Here is a 19449-nt window from a genome sequence, read left to right as displayed (position 1 = left end):
CATATTTGAAAAAAGAAACTTACTATTTCATTGTTTTTATATATGTGTGTATGTATATATGTATATGTATAAAAAATATATCTGTAATGCATCCAAGAATTTTCACTCCTATCTTTTTGAGTGTTTATACATTACAATCCTGTTGCTTTTCAGGATAGTTTATGATCCTTTCCTCTCACAACTTTTCAGATTCTTAAATTACGTTTCATATTTTAGGATATGTCTTTGACTCTTCTCTTGCTTTTACTTTTATATTTAGTTGTTTTTCTGTTGATTCCTTCTGAAATATTTCTTGTATCCATACTTTTTCATATCTCCTGACACTGCCCTTGTAAAGAGCCCCATTGCCATCCACTGTGGCTATTGCAGTAATTTCCTGGGAGGCCTGTTCACTGCTACTTTTGGCTGCCTCTTTTATACTGCTGCCAAAAGATTCTTTCTTAATTCATAGATATGATTGTGTCACTCTTAAGCTCAGACATTTTCAGTAGTTCCTTATTGCCTGTCTAGTGCAAGCCCCTTTTGTTCTGGCTTGTAAATCCTTCCCACATCCAGTGCCAGCCTTATCTCATTACTCCCCTCCAAATGGACTATTCCACCCAAACTTACTATTTGCTCTTCTCCCCTGAAACATATTCTTTGCTATTTTTCCTCCTGCCTTTCCTTGTGCTTTTCAGTTCAGTTCAACAAATATTTATTTAGTATTCAGTGTCTGTGTACAAGGGAATATATAAATGGTGCGGAGGATACAAAGACAAAATTGAAATAGTCCTTGATTCCAAGGAGCTTCTGTTTTAGGAGGAATGGGGAACTAACCACTGGAGGAGTCAGAAAAAGCTACCTGCAGATGACACCATACCTGAGCTAAGCCTCAGAGGATAGTAACGATTCTAAGAGGTAGAGGGATGGGGGTTGGGGACAGGTTGTCTAAAGGCATCTTTGAGGTGGAAGGCTAAGTTTAGGAGTGGGTATAGGCCAATTTTGCTGGAACATAGAGTGCACAAAGGCACGTAATACAAAATGTCTGGAAAGGTAGGTGAGGGTCACAATGTGGAAAGGTTTAAATAATGGCAGACTGAGAAGTTTACGTTTTATTCTATGTGCAATAGAGAGTCACTAAAGGTCTTTGAAAAGGGGACTTACCTGTCAGACCTTTCTTTTGGGAATATTGATTTGGATGCTTGTAGAAGAGGTGATTTAGAGAGGGGAAAGACTTGAAGTAAGGAAACCACTTAGGCTTTTTCCATAGTAGGTGTGAGGTAATGAAGATTTGAATTAGGGTAGTGTCCCTGTGAGAAGAGAGAGATGGACAATCAGCAACACTTGGCAACTTAATGAATATGGGCAGAATTGAGGGAAAGTGAAAAGTGTAGGATAACTCTGAGGTTGTGAACTGGAAGGACATGCTCATTAGACAAAAAGAGAAAAGTTTGGAGCAAGATGGGACGGGGAGAACATAATAAATTATGTTTTGAATCTGTTGCATTTGAGATTCTGATAAAATATCCAGGTAAAGATGTTCAGTGTGTAGTTGTCAAACTGGCTTTCTGGAGTGGGGCAGATTTGTTTTTTTTCCTACTAGATTCTTTTTTTAGTTTAATATTTTATTTTTTTCCAATTACATGTAAAAACAATTTTTAAAATTCATCTTAAAAATTTTTGAGTTCGAAATTCTTTCCCTCCTTCCCTTTCCTCCTCTCTAATTGAGACAGCAAGCAGTTTGGAAAACATAGACCAAAAAAAACAATGCAAGAAAAATAAAGTTTAAAAAAAGTATGCTTCAATCTGTATTTAGACTCCATTGCTTTGTTCTCTGGAGGTGGATAGCATTTTTCATCATTAAGTCCTTCAGATCATTGTATTGTTGAGAAGTTCATGTGAAACATTTTCACATTAATAATGTTGTGAAAGAAAACATAGACCAAAAAAAATCCATGCAAGAAAAATAAATTTTAAATAAAGTATGCTTCAATCTGCATTTAGACTCCATTGCTTTGTTCTCTGGAGGTGGATAGCATTTTTCATCATTAAGTCCTTGAGAGGTTAAGTCATTCACAGTTAATCATTGTGTACAGTATTGCAGTTACTGTGTACAATGATTTCCTGGCTCTGCTCAGTTCACTTTGCCTCAGTTCATGTAAGTCTTTCCAGGTTTCTCTGAAACCTTCCTGTTTATCATTTCTTATAGCACAATAATATTCCATCACAATCATATACCTCAATTTGTTCAACCATTCCCCAGTTTATGGACAAACCCTGAATTTCTAATTCTTTGCCACCACAAAAAGAGCTGCTACAAATATTTTTGTACATATAGGCCCTTTTCCTTTTTCTTTGATCTCTTTGGGGTACAGACCTAGTAGTGGTATTGCTGGATTAAAGGGTGTGCATAGTTTGGTTGCCTTTCGTGTATAGTTCCAAATTGTTCTCCAGAATGGTTGGATCAATTCATAATTCCACCCAACAGTGCATTAGTGTTCTAATTTTCCCACATCCCTTCCAATATTTGTCATTTTCCTTTTCTGTCATATCAACCAATCTGTTAGGTGTGAGGTGGTACCCCAGAGTTGTTTTAATTTGCATTTCTCTAATCAATAGTGATTTAGAGCATTTTTTCATATGACTATAATAGATAGCTTTGATTTCTTCATCTGAAAACTGCCTGTTCATGTCTTTTGACCATTTATCAACTGGACAGTAATTTATATTCTTATAAATTTGATTCAGTTCCCTGTATATTTGAGAAATGAGGCCTTTATCAGAGAAACTTGCTTTAAAAATTTCCCCAGTTTTCTGCTTTCCTTCTAATCTTGGCTGCATTGGTTTTGTTTGTGCAAAATATTTTGAATTTAATGTGATCAAAATTATCCGTTTTACGTCCCATAATATTCTATCTCTTGTTTGGTCATAAATTCTTCCCTTATCCACAGATCTGACAGGTAAATACTGATTTGCTTATGGTATTACCCTTTATGTCTAAATCATGTAATCTTCTCTGCCGTCTGCTTCCATTTTATGGGTAAATTCATCCCATTCACATTCATAGTTATGATTACTGTGTATGTCGCTCTATCCTACTCCCCCCCACCGTTTATTCTTCTCTTTCCTTTCATTCTGTTTTTCCTCAAATGTGTTTTGCTTCTGACCACTGCCTCTCCCAATCTGCCCTCCTTTCTATCAACTCCTCCCCCCTCTTTTATTCCCCTCCCCTCCTACTTCCCTGTAGGGTAAGATAGATTTCTATACCCAAGTAAGTATGTATGTATCCCCTCCATTATATAAAGTCTTCCTTGCATTGACTCATCAGTACTTTCCTGGGCTGGAAAAGTGACTCACTGTGACTTTTTCTTGGCTTTCCTGTATAGAATTCAGTTTGTTGTGGAAGAGGTGGACTGGGGAGCTAAGGCAAAACTGCTGCTTCTCCTTCTGCCATTTTGATTCTACCTCTCATATTAATGTTTTTAAATAATTGAATGAAATGCTAAATTTCAGTTAGATGTTAGTGAAAGTAAAGGTAAAAAAATTTTCCGCCATCTCTGTTCATGGATCTCTTGAAACCTGTCCATTGATCTCAGGCTCAGATCCTTTGCTTTACATTGTAACCAGATGGAATCTCATAGTTTTTTTACCTTTTTTTTTTTTTGGGAGGGGGGGTTTGATATAAAAGTGCTAAGATTTAGTTAATATCTTTTTAATACTATTCCACATTTCAGTAGTGACCAAAGACCCAACTGAAATCTGTCTTACTGATAATTTTTCACTCTTAAAGTTTTTCTCCAGCAGTCCTTTAAGCCTTATTTTAAAAATAAAGTTCTGGGTAATGAAATTTTGTTGATAAAATTTTTCAGAGAGAAACTGAAAGTTGCCATATACTTTAGGAATTTAAGAGTGTTGCTGATTTATTTAATAAGATTTAGTCTATTTAAAAGTCCTGCCTTTAGATGGGGAAAATAAGAACCCTGTCCATTAATGCCCAACAGTTGGTATATATGTTAGCATTCCACTTGAAGACTTGATGCCTTGATAAAATTGAAGTGTCATAATTTATTACGTGATCCTTTCCTTCCTATTGCTTAAAAAAAAATGTACTTTGTCAGTTTTGTAGCTCATTGTGAGTGAAGTGTAAGAACAGAAGTGTAAAAACATATGGGTACTCATAAAAATAATATTTAAGCCAAGACCCCAAAAAGCTACAAAAATATGTATGCTAAAAAAGAATTTTCAGTTGCTTCTCATAGTGTAGAAAGAGCTACACTCTATAATTTTTTATCTTCTGATAATAACATGTACCTTTTATCAAAACTTTACTCAAATGTATATATCACTTTACTCAAACACATTAATCATGTAGTCAGTTCCTTTTAAAAATTGCTTTGAATTTAAGTATTTGTAGGTTGCTGATTTCAGCCAGCTTTGACTCAGAATAATGGGACAAGCACTAAAGAAGTAGGAAATTGTTTTAATTCAACTTGGCAAATTTTATTAAGCACCTGATATGTTTAAGGCACCTTAGGTTTTGGAGATATGGAAACAAACATGAAACAGTATCTACCTAAGAGACCTTACATTCTTTTGAGAAGATATACAGATAAATATAAGGTAATTTGAGAAAGGGAAAGATTACTGGGGTGATCTGTGAAGTGTTTGTGGAAGTTGGCATCTGAACTGAACCTTCAATGGATCTGTAATCAAGCATTTAAGATGCAAAGACAAAAATAGTTCCTAAACTCAAGGAGCTTACATTTTATCCGTGGAAGGAATATAAGTAAATGTGAAATACATACAAATACGAGGTAATTTTGGTGGTGAGGCATGCAGTAACAAATTAGAGATTAGGCAGGGCCTTTTGTATATGTTGAGGCTTGAACTGAGCTTTGAGGGAAGATAAAGGTTCTGAGAGACAGTGCATTTCAGGCAGTGGTTTGCACATACACACAGATAGGAAAGATGTGGAGTATCAGCTATGGGAAATAGCTAGAAGTCCAGTTTGTCTGAAACATAGAGTATTTGAAAAGGAATAATGAAAGGTAGGTGGGAACCAGTTTATGTGGGACCTTAAATACCTTGAAGATTTTGTATTTTATCCTAGACACAGTAGAGAATCCCTGAAGGCTTTTGAGCAGAGGAATTATTTGACCATAGTTATGCTATAGGAAGATTGATTTACTATGTGGAGGATAGATTGAAGATGGAAACAGTAAGAACATTTAGGAGGCTGTTGTCTTTGTCTAGGCAAGTGATGATAAGGGCCTGGACTATGGATATTTGAGTGGAGAGAAGAGCATAGATGCAAGAGGTCTATGTAGAGATGTGGAGGTAGACTAGGCAAGACTTGGCAGCTAATTGAATTTGAAAGGTAAGGCAGAAGGAAAAGTCAGGTATGACTGAAATTGCAAACCTAGGTGAATGAGAGGATGGTAGTACATCTTCAACAGAATTATCAGATTAGTTTTTGAGGGAATGTTGATGTGTTTTATTTGAGTTTCACATGCTGATAAATGCGTCTAACAGCGATTGTTGATGTGAGACTGGTAAGGGGGATGAGGTCTGGCTATATAGATCTGGCAGTCAGCTGCATTGTTATTGTTTAGTTGTGTCCAACTCTTTGTTACCCCATTTGGGGTTTTTCTTGGCAAAGATACGAGAGTGGTTTGCCGTTTCATTCTTCAGCTCATTTGACAAATGAGGAAACTGAGGCAAACAGGGTTAAGTGACTTGCCTAGGGCCACACAGCTAGTAAGCATATGAGGCTGGATTTGATCTCAGGTCCTCTTGATTCCAAGCCTGGCACTCTATCCATTGTGCCACCTACCCATGCAGTCAGCTGCATAGAAATGATCATTCAACCCATGGGCACTGGTGAAATCATTAAGAGAAGAGCCCTTTAAGGATAATCATAGGAAGTGTAGAGGAGATAAATAGGAGAACAAAGAGAAAGCTGTCTCACAGAAGCCAAGGGAGAGAAGAATAGAATTCAGGAGGAAGAAAGGTAGTCAACAGTGTCAAGAACTATAGAGATGACAAAGATGAGGACTTTAAAAAGGCCACTGGATTTAGCAGGTCCAGTCATTGGAGAGAACAGTTTCAGTAGAGTGGAGCTTTTTGAAGCTTGATTTTGATGAAGTAAAAGCAGATTTCAAAATTTCAGTAAGGTTCAGGCAGCTACAATATTAAAGAGGATAATGGGGTCTGAAGGGAGTTTAGTGTCTTTCTGAGTTTAGCAGATCTTTTATTTATACAGATGTGTAATTTTCTGAGGTGTTATGCCATTGGGGATCCTAGCTGATGATTCATAAGAATAGCATGTTTGTCTTGATATAATCCCTTTTCCTGATACCTTCTTCATATATACAAACTTTTCTGGTTAAATCCTCTTATCAATAAGTGATCATTTACTTCCCTTAGAAATTTTAAGAATACATGAGTTCTTATCTCAGCAAATCAAGAAATATAGTTACAGAATTTATCCAGTAGTGGGGGAGAGAAGATAAACAAAATGGAATAAGGTAAAAGGAAGCAGGCAGTCAGATATCTTCTGCCTTCTGTTTGAGGAAGAGGTTATTGAGAATTTAGCTGGAAAGGCTTTGGACCAGATCCACCTGAATTTGCAGGTGTGAGAAGGAGAAATTATGTATACAGTCTTCCAGATTAGTCTTGATATCTTAACTAGTCCACTAGAGAATTAAATGGCCTATTGTCATACACAGTAGAATACATTTCTGCACCCCATAGGGTTCAGTCAGATTATCATCATCTTCTTCATACTCAGCTCCATGGATCAGGAAAATTTCTTGTACCATGTTACAGGCATTCATATCCATTGCATAAAAGAATCTCTTTTAAAAGTGTAATGGTCAGAAATGTAGTTGGCTCTTTTCAGGTTTTACCTTTCAGACTGTCTTAAAGATATACTCAGTAAATATGGGATTGGAATGGCAAATGAATCACATATAAAGAGGGGAGCATAGGTTTCCTGAAATAAGGTCAGGATTCAGAGCTACATTTTAGTCATAACCTAGAGGATCTTTTCTTTACAGACTGCTGTGTAAATATTCAGGTACTTTATATGTGTTAAGTCTTTATTGTCGTAACTATTTTATGTATGTAGGTGATGGTTTTATTACTCACCAGAATTTGTTTTTATGTGTTTTTTGGGGGAAATGTTTTTGTTGATAGCTTTTGTTTTTGCATTAAATTTGTTTCTTAATATATCCTTCTCTCTTCCCCTATCCAGCCATTTTTTGTATTGATTTGAAATGAAATAGAAAAAAGCAGTTCCACAAAATCAGTACATTGAGTCTGAAGACATATGGAATAATTCTACTTATAATCCATCACCTTGGCAATGAAGGGAGACAGGTGCTTTTTCTTGAGGCCAAACTTGATCATTATCATTACCTAACATTTCATTCATGGGCTTTTTTTTTTTTAAATTTATTTTGATTTATCAATAATCACTTCCATATGCTTTTGAGTTTAAAATTTTTCTCCCCCTTCCTCCCCCCCACCCTTCCTAAGACGGTGCATAATCTGATATAGGCTATACATTTACATTCATATTAAACATATTTTCACATTAGTAATGTTGTAAGTAGAAATTAAAACCAATAGGAGGAACCATCAGAAAGAGGAAACAAAACTCAACAGAAGTGAAAAAAATTAGCAATTTGGCTTTCATAGTTCTTTCTTTGCGTATGGATAGCAATTTCCATCACAAGGCCTCTGGAAATGTCTTAGATCCTTGTATTGCCAGGAAGGGTTAAGTTTATCAATATTAGTCATCATGCAACATGGCTGTTATTGTGTACAACATTCTCTTGGTTCTTCTCACTTCACTCAGCATCAGACCATACAAGTCTTTCCAGGTTTTTCTGAAGTCAGCCTGTTCATCATTTCTTATAGCACAATAGTATTCCATCACATTCATATACCACAACTTGCTCAGCTATTCCCCAATTGATGGGTATCCTCTCAATTTCCAATTCTTTGCCACCACAAAAAGAGCTGCTATGAATATTTTTGTACATGTAGGTCCTTTTCCCATTTGTGTGATCTCTTTGGGATATAGCCCTAGAAGTACTATTGCTGGGTGAAAGGGTATGCACATTTTTATAGCCCTTTGGGCATGGTTCCAAATTGCTCTCCAAAATGGTTGGATCATTTCACAACTCCAACAATGCATTAGTGTTCCAATTTTCCCACATCTTCTCCAACATTTATCATTTTCCTGTTTTGTCATGTTGGCCATTCTGATAGTGTGATGTGGTACCTCAGAGTTGTTTTGATTCGCATTTCTCTAATCAATAGTGATTTAGAGCATTTTTTCATATGACTGTAGATGACTTTCATTTCTTCATCTGAGAACTGTCTGTTCATATCCTTTGACCATTTATCAATAGGGGAATGGCTTGTATTCTTATAAATTTGACTTAATTCTCTATATATTTTAGAAATGAGGCCTTTATCAGAGAGACTGATTGTAAAAATTCTTTCCCAGTTTTCTACCTTCCTTCTAATCTTAGTTGCATTGACTTTGTTTGTGCAAAAACTTTTCAATTTAATGTTATCAAAATTATCTATTTTGCTTTTCATAATGTTCTCTATCTCCTGTTTGGTCATAAATTCTTCTGTTCTCCATAGATCTGACAGGTAAACTATTCCTTGCTCTCCCAGTTTGCTTATAGTATCAGCCTTTATATCTAAATCATGAACCCATTTTGATTTTATTTTGGTATATGGTGTGAGATTTTGGTCTATGCCTAGTTTCTGCCATACTCTTTTCCAGTTTTCCCAGCAGTTTTTTTCAGAGAGTGGGTTCTTATCCCAGAAGCCAGGGTCTTTGAGTATCGAATAATAGATTACTATAGTCATTGACTACTGTGTCTTGCATATTTAACCTATTCCATTGATCCCCCACTCTATTTCTTAGCCAGTACCAAGCAGTTTTGATGATTGCTGCTTTATAATACAATTTAAGATCTAGAATAGCTAGGCCACCTTCCCCATTCAGGGGCTTTTTTAAAATTGTTCTTTTGCATTATGGAAGTTATTGTCTGTATTTTATCAGTTTATAAATTCTATCTCCTCATTTCTCCAAATTTTTCATATTCATCATTTCTTAGTTTAGTAATACATTTTTAAATTCATGTTCCACAATTCCTTTAGCCATTCTACAGTTAAAAGGTTTCTAGTTTTTGCTACCACAAAAAAATCCTCCTGTGAAGATATATATGGGACCTTTCTTTCTGTCCTTGACTTTCTTTGGGGTATGCCTAGCAGTAGGATCTTTGGGTGAAAGATGATGGATATTTTAGGCATTCTTCACATAGTTCAAAATTACTTTCTAGAATGGTTGAACCAATTCACAGCTCCCCTGATAGTGTATTAGTGTGCCATTCTTTATGTAATAATGTGTATGGACAGTGACTAATGATGAACTAAGTGATCTTTTCTTTCTCATCTGCTTTTATATTTATATATTTCCAGTGTTGTATTACAAAACTTCATCTGTAATAATGTATATTTTGGCGAATTGTTGATTTTTAAAGGTAAAATCTAACTTTTCTATATGAAAATTTAGAGCGTTATAATTATCAGTAACTTGAAATGTGATGAGCATTCATTTTTATTTACCTTTCTACATATATAAGATACCTAATTATGTAAAATCTAGGTGTTTAGACAAACATCACCTTAAACCAAAACTTTACTAATATTGTGAATGTGCTAACATATGAATGAAGAAGAAATATTAACCTTAATACTACTACTGGTAGTAGTTCATGACTTTTTAAGATTTGCAAAGCGCTTTTCTCACAACTGCCCTTTGTAGCAATGAAATTTATGTATTATTTGACTGGAAGATAAATATCTGCCACTTGCCTCTAACACTTGAGGTAATTCTAATTGTGGGATCAAATACAAGGCTTGGCATTATTTGATGTTTTTGTCTTCTTTCTTCATCTTTCTTTCAGATGACTTGTGTAGAAAAGGCAGGAACAGATGAGAAGATGCTCATGAAGGCCTTTCGCTGCTTAGGTAGTTGGTTTAACCTTGGTGTCCTGGACAGTAACTTCATGGCTAACAATAAATTGCTAGCTCTTCTTTTTGAAGTTTTGGTGAGTGCTGAATTTTGCTATTTGCCAAAGTTTGGTTGTATTACACTTTCACAACTTTAGTAACTGACTTATGGAGAAATAACAAAGCTTTCTGAATTCTACTTAGCATGTACTGAGAAAGCAGAAGTGGTACTTCCTTTGGTTTGCTAATGTCCCAGGGCCAGAGTTACGAACTTCTTCTCTTTCTTTATGACATCTTTAACATCCAAAGCAGGCTTTAGTTTTCAGTTAAATTGACCAAAGAAAATTGGCTTTGCAGTTAAGTGTGTAAATAAGTAATTTGCCAGTGCCGCTGAGCATTAGACATGCTGTGTAGTTACTTGTGTAGATTCATCCAGCAAGTTTAGTGAGATGATTTAGTGAGAAATTGAAGTAATGTTTTTAATGAAAGGATTTGAAGACTTTGAGGTCAGTGGGATAAGAGGTAATTTGTTTAAACATGCTTAGTCATATTTTCTTTTGGGATCAAAATAAATCTCTTTCCTTATATTCTTTTTCTGTGAACTATTGATTAGAATGGTACTTTAACTTTTAGAATTAAAAATTGAATAATCCCAAAAAAGAGAGATTGAAAGTGCCTTTGGTATTGTTTTGTTTTTCTGTCAAGGTCTTACCCATTTGAAGACATGTTGATATTTAAACTCTTTCTAGACATAATATGTCTATATCTGTATATCTATGGGTGTGGTCATACAGGAGAAGGAATATTAAACATCAATATCTTGAGTGCCAATGAAGTTAAATGGATAGGAATGGGTGAATTTAATACAGGTGATCATTACATATACTATTGTCGGCAAGGATCCTTTAGAAGAAATGGGGTAGCCCTCATAGTCAGTAAAAGGGTGAGAAAAGCAGGACTGGGGTATAATTTTAAAAATGACAGAATGATATCTGTTCATATCCAAGGTAAACCATTCAGTATCACAGTAATGCAAGTCTGTGCTTCAACCACTGATGTTGAAGAGGCCAAAATTGATCAGTTCTATGAAGACCTACAATATCTTCTATAAATAACACAACTAAAAAAATCTCATTCATCATAGGGGATTGGAATGCTAAAGTGGGAAGTCAAAAGATAATTGAGATGACAGGCAAGTTTGACCTTGGAGTACAAAATGAAGTAAGGCAATAGAATCTTTTCAAGCTAACTTTCTGGTCTTAGCAAACACTTTTTCAGCAACCCAAAAGGCAATTCTACACGTGATAGTCAATATTGAAATCAGATTGATTATATACTTTGCAGCCAAAGGTGGAGACTTCTGTATGTAGTCAGTTAAGACAAGACCTGGAACTGACTTGTGGCTCAGATCATAAGCTTCTTATTGCAAAATTTAGACTTCAAGACAATAGGGAAAACCATCAGACAGGTATAATCTAAATAACATCCCTTGTGAATATGAAATTGAAGTGAAGAATAGATTTAGATCTGGTAGATAAAGTACCTGAAGAACTATGGAGAGAGGTTTGCAGTATTGTGCAGGAGGAACAGAAAACATCCCAAAGAAAAAGAAGGCAAGAAAGCAAAATGGCCGTCTGATCAGGCTTTATACAAATAGCTGAGGAAAGAAGGAATGCAAAAAGTATAGGAGAAAATGAAAGATGTACCCAACTGAATGCAGAATTCCACAGAATAGCAAGGAGAGATAAGAAGGTTTTCTTAAATGAGCAATGCAAAGAAATAGGAGAAAACAATAGAATGAGAATGGCAAAATCTCAAGAAAATTAGAGATATCAAGCGAACATTGGATGTAAAAATAGACATGATAAAAGAAAAAAAATGGTAAGGACTTAATAGAAGCAGAAGAGATTAAGAGGAGGTGCCAAGAAATACACAAAAGAACTATCAAAGACAGATGTTAACGTTACTGATAACTACAGTAATGTGGTTAGTGATCTAGAACCAGACATCCCAGAGAATAAAGTCAAATGGGCCTTAGGAATCATTGCTGAAACTAAGGCTCGTGGAAGTGATGGAATTCCAGCTAAGCTATTTGAAATCCTAAAAGATGATGCTGTTAAAGTGCTACGCCCAATATGCCAGCAAATTTGGAAAGCTCAATGGTTACCACTGGATTGGAAAAGATCCGTTTATGTCCCAGTTCTAAAGAAGGGCAGTGCCAAGGAATGTTCAAATTACCAAACAGTTTATTTCACATGGCGGCAAGGTTTTGCTTGCGATTGTGTAAGCCAGACTTCAGCAGTATGTGAACTGAGGATCACCAGAAGAGCAAGCTGATTTTTGAAGAGGCAGAAGAACTAGTGAATAAATTACCAACATTCAGTGGATTATGAAGAAAGCAAAGGGAGTTCCAGAATCATATCTACCTCTGCTTCATTGACTACACTGAAGCCTTTGACTATGTGGATCCCAACCAAATGTGGCAGATCCTCAGAGAGATGGGTGCACCAAATCATCTTACTTGTCTCCTGAGGAACCTGTTTGTGGATCAAGAAGCAACAGAACTGAACATGGAACAAAAAGGAGTTCAACAAGGTTGTACTTTGTCACTTTATTTATTTTACTTATGTGCAGAGTACATCATGTGAAATGCCAGGCTGGACAAATCATAAACTGGAATTAAGGTTGTTGTGAAAAATATCAATAATCTCAGATATTCAGATGATACCACTCTGATGGCAGAAAGTGAAGAGGAATTAAGAAGCCTCTTGATGAAGGTGAAAGAGGAGAAGGTAAAAGCTGGCATGAAGCTTAATGTAAAAAAAAAAACAACAAAAACCTAAGATCTCAGCAACTGGTCCCCACTACTTCCTGGCTAATAGAAGGAGAGGAAATGGTAGCAGTGTCAGATTTTTATTTTCTTGGGCCCAAAGATTACTGTAGGTGACAACTGGAGCTATGAAATTAAAAGACCCTGATGTTGGGAAAGATTGAATACAAAGGGAAACAGTGGCAGAGGATGAAATGGCTAAATAATGTCATGGAAACAATGAATATGGACTTGGACAGACCTCAAGAGATAGTGGAGGTTAGAAGGACCTGGCATGTATGATCTATGCAGTCATTAAGAGTCAGACACTATTGGATGACTGAACAAGAAGAGGAAGACATGATATGTGACATAATTTATTGTGGTGGTCAAAAAAAAGGAAATACAGATGGGCAACTTCATGGTGTTTTGAAGAATGGCTTTTTAAAGATAAAAGAATACACACACATTTGTAAAAAACAAAGACTTATGTTTTGGCTTTTGTTTGTATGCTGCTTTTTATTGGTGTTGAGGGTCTAGAGAAGAAATGTGATTTAAATCAGGCAGTAGACGGACTTAGGCTTTATTTACTATATGGCTATGCATGATGCCAGTGATCATGGGAAAATTTCTGATTTCATTGTTGCTCTGCCTTACACACATCAAAATATTCACAGCAATTCTTTTTGTAGTAGCAAAGAACTAGAAACAAAGTAGATGCTCATTGATTGTGGAACAGCCAAGTAAATCGTAGTACACACATCTCATGAAGTATTACTGTGCCATCAGAAATGATGAATATAAAAACTTACATACAAACTGATAGAAAGTGAAGTAAGCAGAACTAAGAAAATAATATGTACTATGGCCCCAGTAGTGAAAATGGGAAGAAATGTAACAACACAAAGGAACTGAATGCTAAATAATGGTAAGGATCAACCTTGGCCACAGAGACTAGAGAACAAAATGCATAAGCCTCACTTTTTTGGAGAGGTGAGGGATTATTGGTGTTGAACATTGTATACATATACTATCAAACTACATCCATGTGTTTGTTAGTTGTCCTAAATGGCTTTTTTTTAACCTCTTCATATTTTATTTTTTCTTTTAGGAGGTGGATATCTGGTTGAGTAGGAGAGAAAGATTTATTTTGAACTGAAAAGGATATAAAAACAGAAGATACCAACACAGATTTTGTTAAAGTCCACCCTTCCCAAAAAAATAGTTTGAGCCAAATTATGGAAAGCTTTGAATCCTAGGCTATAATGGCATAGTAGTACATTGTGACCTTACCATTTTTTCCTTCAAGGACCTTATAATCTAATAGGGTGATAAGGTGTATATACAAATAACTAATGCAAACTAAAATATGATAAAAAGAAGATCAGTAGAGAGGGCTGTAAGAGATTTAGGGTGGATAAAGATCACTTCTAGTTGGAGAGATAGATTAAAACTTCGTGGAGGGCAGAGCCAAGATGGCAGAGTAGTTGGAAGCAATGTAGCCTAGTTCCCCTTCATAAAATTCCAAACAGATCTAGAAAATGTACCAGATTAAATCTTGATGAGGAAATCCAGGAAAAGTCACAGTGAGTCATTTGTTCATCCCAGGTCAGCGTAGGGAGGCAGACAGGTCTTCAGATACAGAGGATAGTTCAGGTGAGGAGCTTCGACTGACAGTTGGGTCAGAAATTTGCAGAGCTGAGACCAGGAAGGCAATGATCAGACTTTACCCTGGATCAGACCACTTTGGGAGCACTGAAAGCTTTCAGGTCCTTGGCCTGTGGTGTCCCTGAGATTTAGGATAACGGATCACCTAATACCACAAAAAAGCAGCAATAGGACCAGTTCAGACCTTCCCTTCAGCTCTAACACCAAATCCAAAGTTTTTAGGGAGCCTGGAAGAATGAGCAAACAAACAAACAAAAAAAGAATCCTACCATAAAGAGCTGTTGTAGTAGAAGGGGTACTGAAGACACAAATCCAGAAGGGAATGACTCTAAAACCTGTACAAGCTATGCCTCTGAGGAAAACATACTTTGGGCACAAACTCAACTGGAATTCTTGGAAGAGAAGCAGCAAGATTTTATTGTTAAAAGAGTCAGCAATGTTTTTATAATGCTTGAGGAAAAAATTTGGAAATGCTGGTCACACTGTACTGTGTCTTGGTCAGACCACATCTTTAGAATTAAGTTCAATTATAGGGACCACATTTTAGAGAGAACATTGAAAATCTGGAAAGTATCTGGAAGAGAACAACCAGAATGGGGAAGAGCCTTGAATCAGTGGCATATGAGGATATGTTGAGGGAACTTGGTGTGTATAGTCTGAAGAAGAGAAGGCTCAGGGGGTATGTGATAGCTGTCTTCAAATGTTCGAAAGGTTATAATGGCCAGGAGAAATTCAATTTGTTCTGTTGTAGGAGCATTAAATGGACAACAGTTTGCAAAATAATACAAGTTAACAGCCATCAAAGATAGTGGAATCACCAGGGTTGGAACCTAATGTCACAATCCTCAAAGGGCTTATGAGGAAGTAGAAATGACAGTAAATAACACAAAGGTGGGAAAAACAGCTGGAGTGGATCAAGTTTATGTAGAAGAGATCCATGCTGGAGGATATACAGTTGTTAGGACATTCAGGGACTGATTCATAAGGGAAGGGAAGAGACTAAAGGTACAGGAAAAGCCTTGGCCTTACTGATTTCTTTTTTTAAAAAATATATTTATATATATTTTATGTATATATTATATACTTTTTTCATGTTTCCAATACCAGCTTTACCTAAGGGTCAGGGGAAGGTGGTGGTGATATGGATGATGGAGGAACAGGCATCATCACATCTAGGGACTTAATGGGCAGTGGAGAGAGGAGAAGAAGCATTCAAACCAGGAGCATGATGGGTAATAGACAAAAGAATCAGAATTGTTGGGGGGAGGGAATTGTGGGTAATGGAGAGAAAAAATTTCAGTCAAGGGGCTCATGGGCAATGGTGGGTTAGTATTGGAACCAAAGGGTTTATGAGTAAGGAGCAGAAAAGCATCAGGATGGGGCTAGGGAGGGGTGGCAATTGCCAGTAAGGGAAAGGGGGGGTTGTGAATAACTCAGGAGTGGAGGGGCGGGGGCTTCAGAATCAGGGAGGGTGGGAAAAGGATCCACCCTAGGAGGTCATGTGTTTAACTGGGAGGGTACGGAGTGGGTAGCAGGGGTCCTGGAGAAGAGGCCAAGTGCTGAGTTCCAAGTCACTGATCTGCTAGGACCCGGCCAAGGAGTCAGGGACACCCCTCCCCCCCAAGTCTATCCTCTTTTTGAGAGGGGTTTGTTGAGCTCAGTCAGCTTAGGGGGCCCTGCCCTCCACTGTTGACAGAGCTAGCAGGGCTTGGACAGCGTAATAGTGACCATGAAGATCAGACAACCTGGAGGCAGGGGCCAAACGAAGGTGTCCCAGGCTAGGATGGCATCTGAGATGCTGGAGGACAGGCCACCAAAATCCGCAGGTCTCCCTCTGACCGGCACCCACCACAGCATCAGACCCAGGATAACTGCATAGACAACCGAAGACAGACTCAGGCTGGAAGGGACTTGAAGCTGCAGGAGCCCAGAATAGGGGCTGAAGACAGCTACCACAGACTCCAGGAGGGCCAGGTGGATTGGGAGCCGGCCCAGGGCCCTGAGATAGAAGAGACGAGCCAGGGTAAAGGCCACCATGACAAAGAGGAACCGTTCGGGTCTGATGAGGAAAATGTCCCCCAGGGCAGAGCAGAGAAGACCTACCCAGATAAATCATCCATAGAGCCCTGATGGGGCAGTGGTATGGACAAAGAGAGCCAGACAGAGGATGGGAAGGTATTTGGCCAGGGCTCTGGTCCAGCTGAGCTTATCTGAGGGCAGCCAGAAGAGGAAGTAGAGGGCACAGGAGGCAAAGAAAGGCACTAGCCTCAGGGCCAGGAGCAGAGGATCTGCTTCCCTTCCACGAGCCTCCATGTTTGTCCAGACACCACTAGAATTCTGTGACCTCAGAATCAGAGCTAGGTTGTAATCCTTACGACTTCGGGTTTGGACTGTTGGAACCATATTGGAGTATGTGTGTGTACCTTTTGACCCAAAGATTCTATTGCTAGGCATGTATCCTAAGGAGGTAAAAAATGGCAGGGGGCAGGGATTTCCCATGTAACAAATATATTTGTAATAGTACTTTTTATGTAGGCAAAAAACAAGATGAAAAACCATCTGTTTGGGCCTGGCTAAACAAATTGTGGTGGACTATTGTAATGGGATATTATAGTAGGGTAATTGACGAATGTGAAGAATTCTTTTTTTGGTGGGGGTAAGGCACTTGGGGTTAAGTGACTTTCCCAGAGTCACACAGCTAGTGAGTGTATGTGTCTGAGGCCAAATTTGAACTCAGGTCCTCCTGACTCCAGGGCCAGTGCTCTATCCACTGCGCCACCTAGCTGCCCCACTCTTATTATTTTCTTTTCTTTCTTTCTTTTTTTTTTTTTTAATGTGGGGAATTCAAAGAATTTGAAGAAATATATGAACTGATGCATAATGAAGTAAGCAGACTCAGAAAAATAGTATATACAATGACTATAACAGTATAAATGGAAAGAAAAAGAAAGATTCAATACAGTGTGATTACAATAACCAAGGATAAGAGTTGAGGAAGTGCCCACACACACTCTTTCTTTGTAGAGGTGAAGGATGGTGGGTGTGGAATATTGTAAAGACAGTGAAAAACAACTGACATGTTGATTAGTCTTACATAATTTTTTTATTTCTTGCGTACTCTTTTTTTTTATTCTTTGTTGCGTTGGATGGTTTTCTCAGTGTCATCTTCAACTCCTTACTCTTACTCATTCCACATATCCAATCTGTTGCCAGATCTTATTGATGAGGTTCACTACACTCCAAAATGATGGGATGCAAGGTTTTACCGAAAGAATTCTCTCAGGCAGTCTCCAAATCAACTAAAGGTGTTTATTCAGGGTAACATACACAAAGCAGACTCCTTTACCCCTCAAGGTAGACCCAGGCTCAAGGCAACCCCCAAAGGTAGAATGGACATACTCTCCCCTTTTGATTAAGGAAGACACCCACTAAGGGGACACCCTTCACTTAAGGAGGACACCTGGACCTTATTGATTTCAAAACAAAAAAAGACACTACCACCACAGAATTGATTAAGAAAACATCACCAGCTACCAACCTGCATGCCTACTCTTTTCCCTCCTTATGAGAATTATCTATGCACAAACTGAAGGCCATCTATGGTGAGGGCTTTCACAGATGATATTCAACAATGGACCATATCTTTATCATTTCATGATTGACTAATAATAAGTGTAGGGAGTGTAATTCCCATTTTACCTCTTTGTTGATTATGAAAAAGGATTCAACTTCATAGAACGAAATGCCAGCTTTTACAATAAGATGCGTCTTGGATGAGAGACATTTCCTTTCAAATGGATGAGAAATGTCTGTTGCTCATATTTCAACATCCATCTAAATGTGACATCCTATAGAGCTTGTCCAACAATATTTATATCTGAGGCAGACAATACATATGGAAAATGAGCTGTACCCAAAGTTAAAAAGGAGGAGAGAGGACTGGATTGTTTTTGGGATTGCAAAGTACTTTTACTGACCCAAGCTTCCCATAACAGCAAAGGCCCATCTTTTCAGTACAAGCATTTCTCTGGGGTGGCTGTCTATCAGCATTGCTTCTTCTAAAGAATTAAAGATAAGCATCACACAGAGGTCAGTAAAAAGATACATGGTGGGTATGAACAAAGTACAGCATATAAGTAGCCAGGCACTTCAAAGAAGAACAGTGGTAAAGGATATGAAAGAAAAAGGGGCTGACGGATCATCTGACTAGAGTGAGGGGAGACAGGTGGATGGCCAGAGTGCTTAATAGTGACCTTGTGATGTTAGGAGAGATTCAAGAAGCCCTCCATCATGTTGTATGGACCCTATGGAGCTGACTCTCAGGAAGACCTAGATGAGGGCCACACATGATAAACAGGCCTGGGTGACTTGTGATCACGATTGTTAGAGGTACTTCCCTGAATCAGTGAGATCACATCCATTTGAGTCAGGAAAAATTTCCTAATTATTAGAGCAATCCCAGACTCAAATAGGCTGCCTTGGGGAGTGGAGTGATACTTTTGGGGTATGTTGTCAGGGGGGGGATTCTTTTTTGGGTATAGGTTATATTAAAGCCACTTAAGAGTCCTTTCCACCTCAGAAATTACGTGAGGACAAAAAAAATGGGATATTATGCAGAGGGGGCAGCAGTGTTAAGTGAAAGGTTCAAGAAAGTGAAGAACTTCAAGTTGCAAGGCAAATTGGGGAATGAAGTAATGCAAATGGAGAGGTTAAACATGCTGAAAAGAAAGGATAAATGTAAGGGCAAATTTCCTCATGGAGTGGTTTGAAACCAATTTAGATGTAGAAATTTAAAACTAAAATTTAATTCTCTGCTGCTGTGGTTACATGACCAAAAAAATAAGGACTAGATATATTTTTCCAATCTATAGCAACTCAGAATTCCCCAACATAAGAATTATGTGCAAGAAATAAATTGCAACTGTCTCCATAGATTAAAGACACCAAAAAGT

At 37.6% G+C, this 19449-nt stretch overlaps 1 protein-coding gene and 1 pseudogene across 1 annotated transcript in view; one reads left to right on the top strand and one right to left on the bottom strand.

Moving 5' to 3' along the window:
* TNPO3 (transportin 3) overlaps positions 1 to 19449 on the top strand; it is a 118473-nt gene that overhangs the window by 49876 nt on the left and 49148 nt on the right. The window contains exon 5 of the mRNA XM_027840142.1: positions 9975 to 10118. Coding sequence (XP_027695943.1) covers positions 9975 to 10118 — 144 coding nt within the window. The remainder of the gene's footprint in view (positions 1 to 9974; positions 10119 to 19449) is intronic.
* On the bottom strand, positions 16096 to 17141 carry LOC114026449 (annotated as a pseudogene).

The sequence above is a fragment of the Vombatus ursinus genome, unplaced genomic scaffold, assembly GCF_900497805.2.
Source record: "Vombatus ursinus unplaced genomic scaffold, bare-nosed wombat genome assembly UNPS02014839.1, whole genome shotgun sequence".
In the NCBI taxonomy this organism is placed as follows: domain Eukaryota; kingdom Metazoa; phylum Chordata; class Mammalia; order Diprotodontia; family Vombatidae; genus Vombatus; species Vombatus ursinus.
Note: the sequence above shows the minus strand (reverse complement) of the source record. Positions and strands in the feature narration are given on the sequence as shown.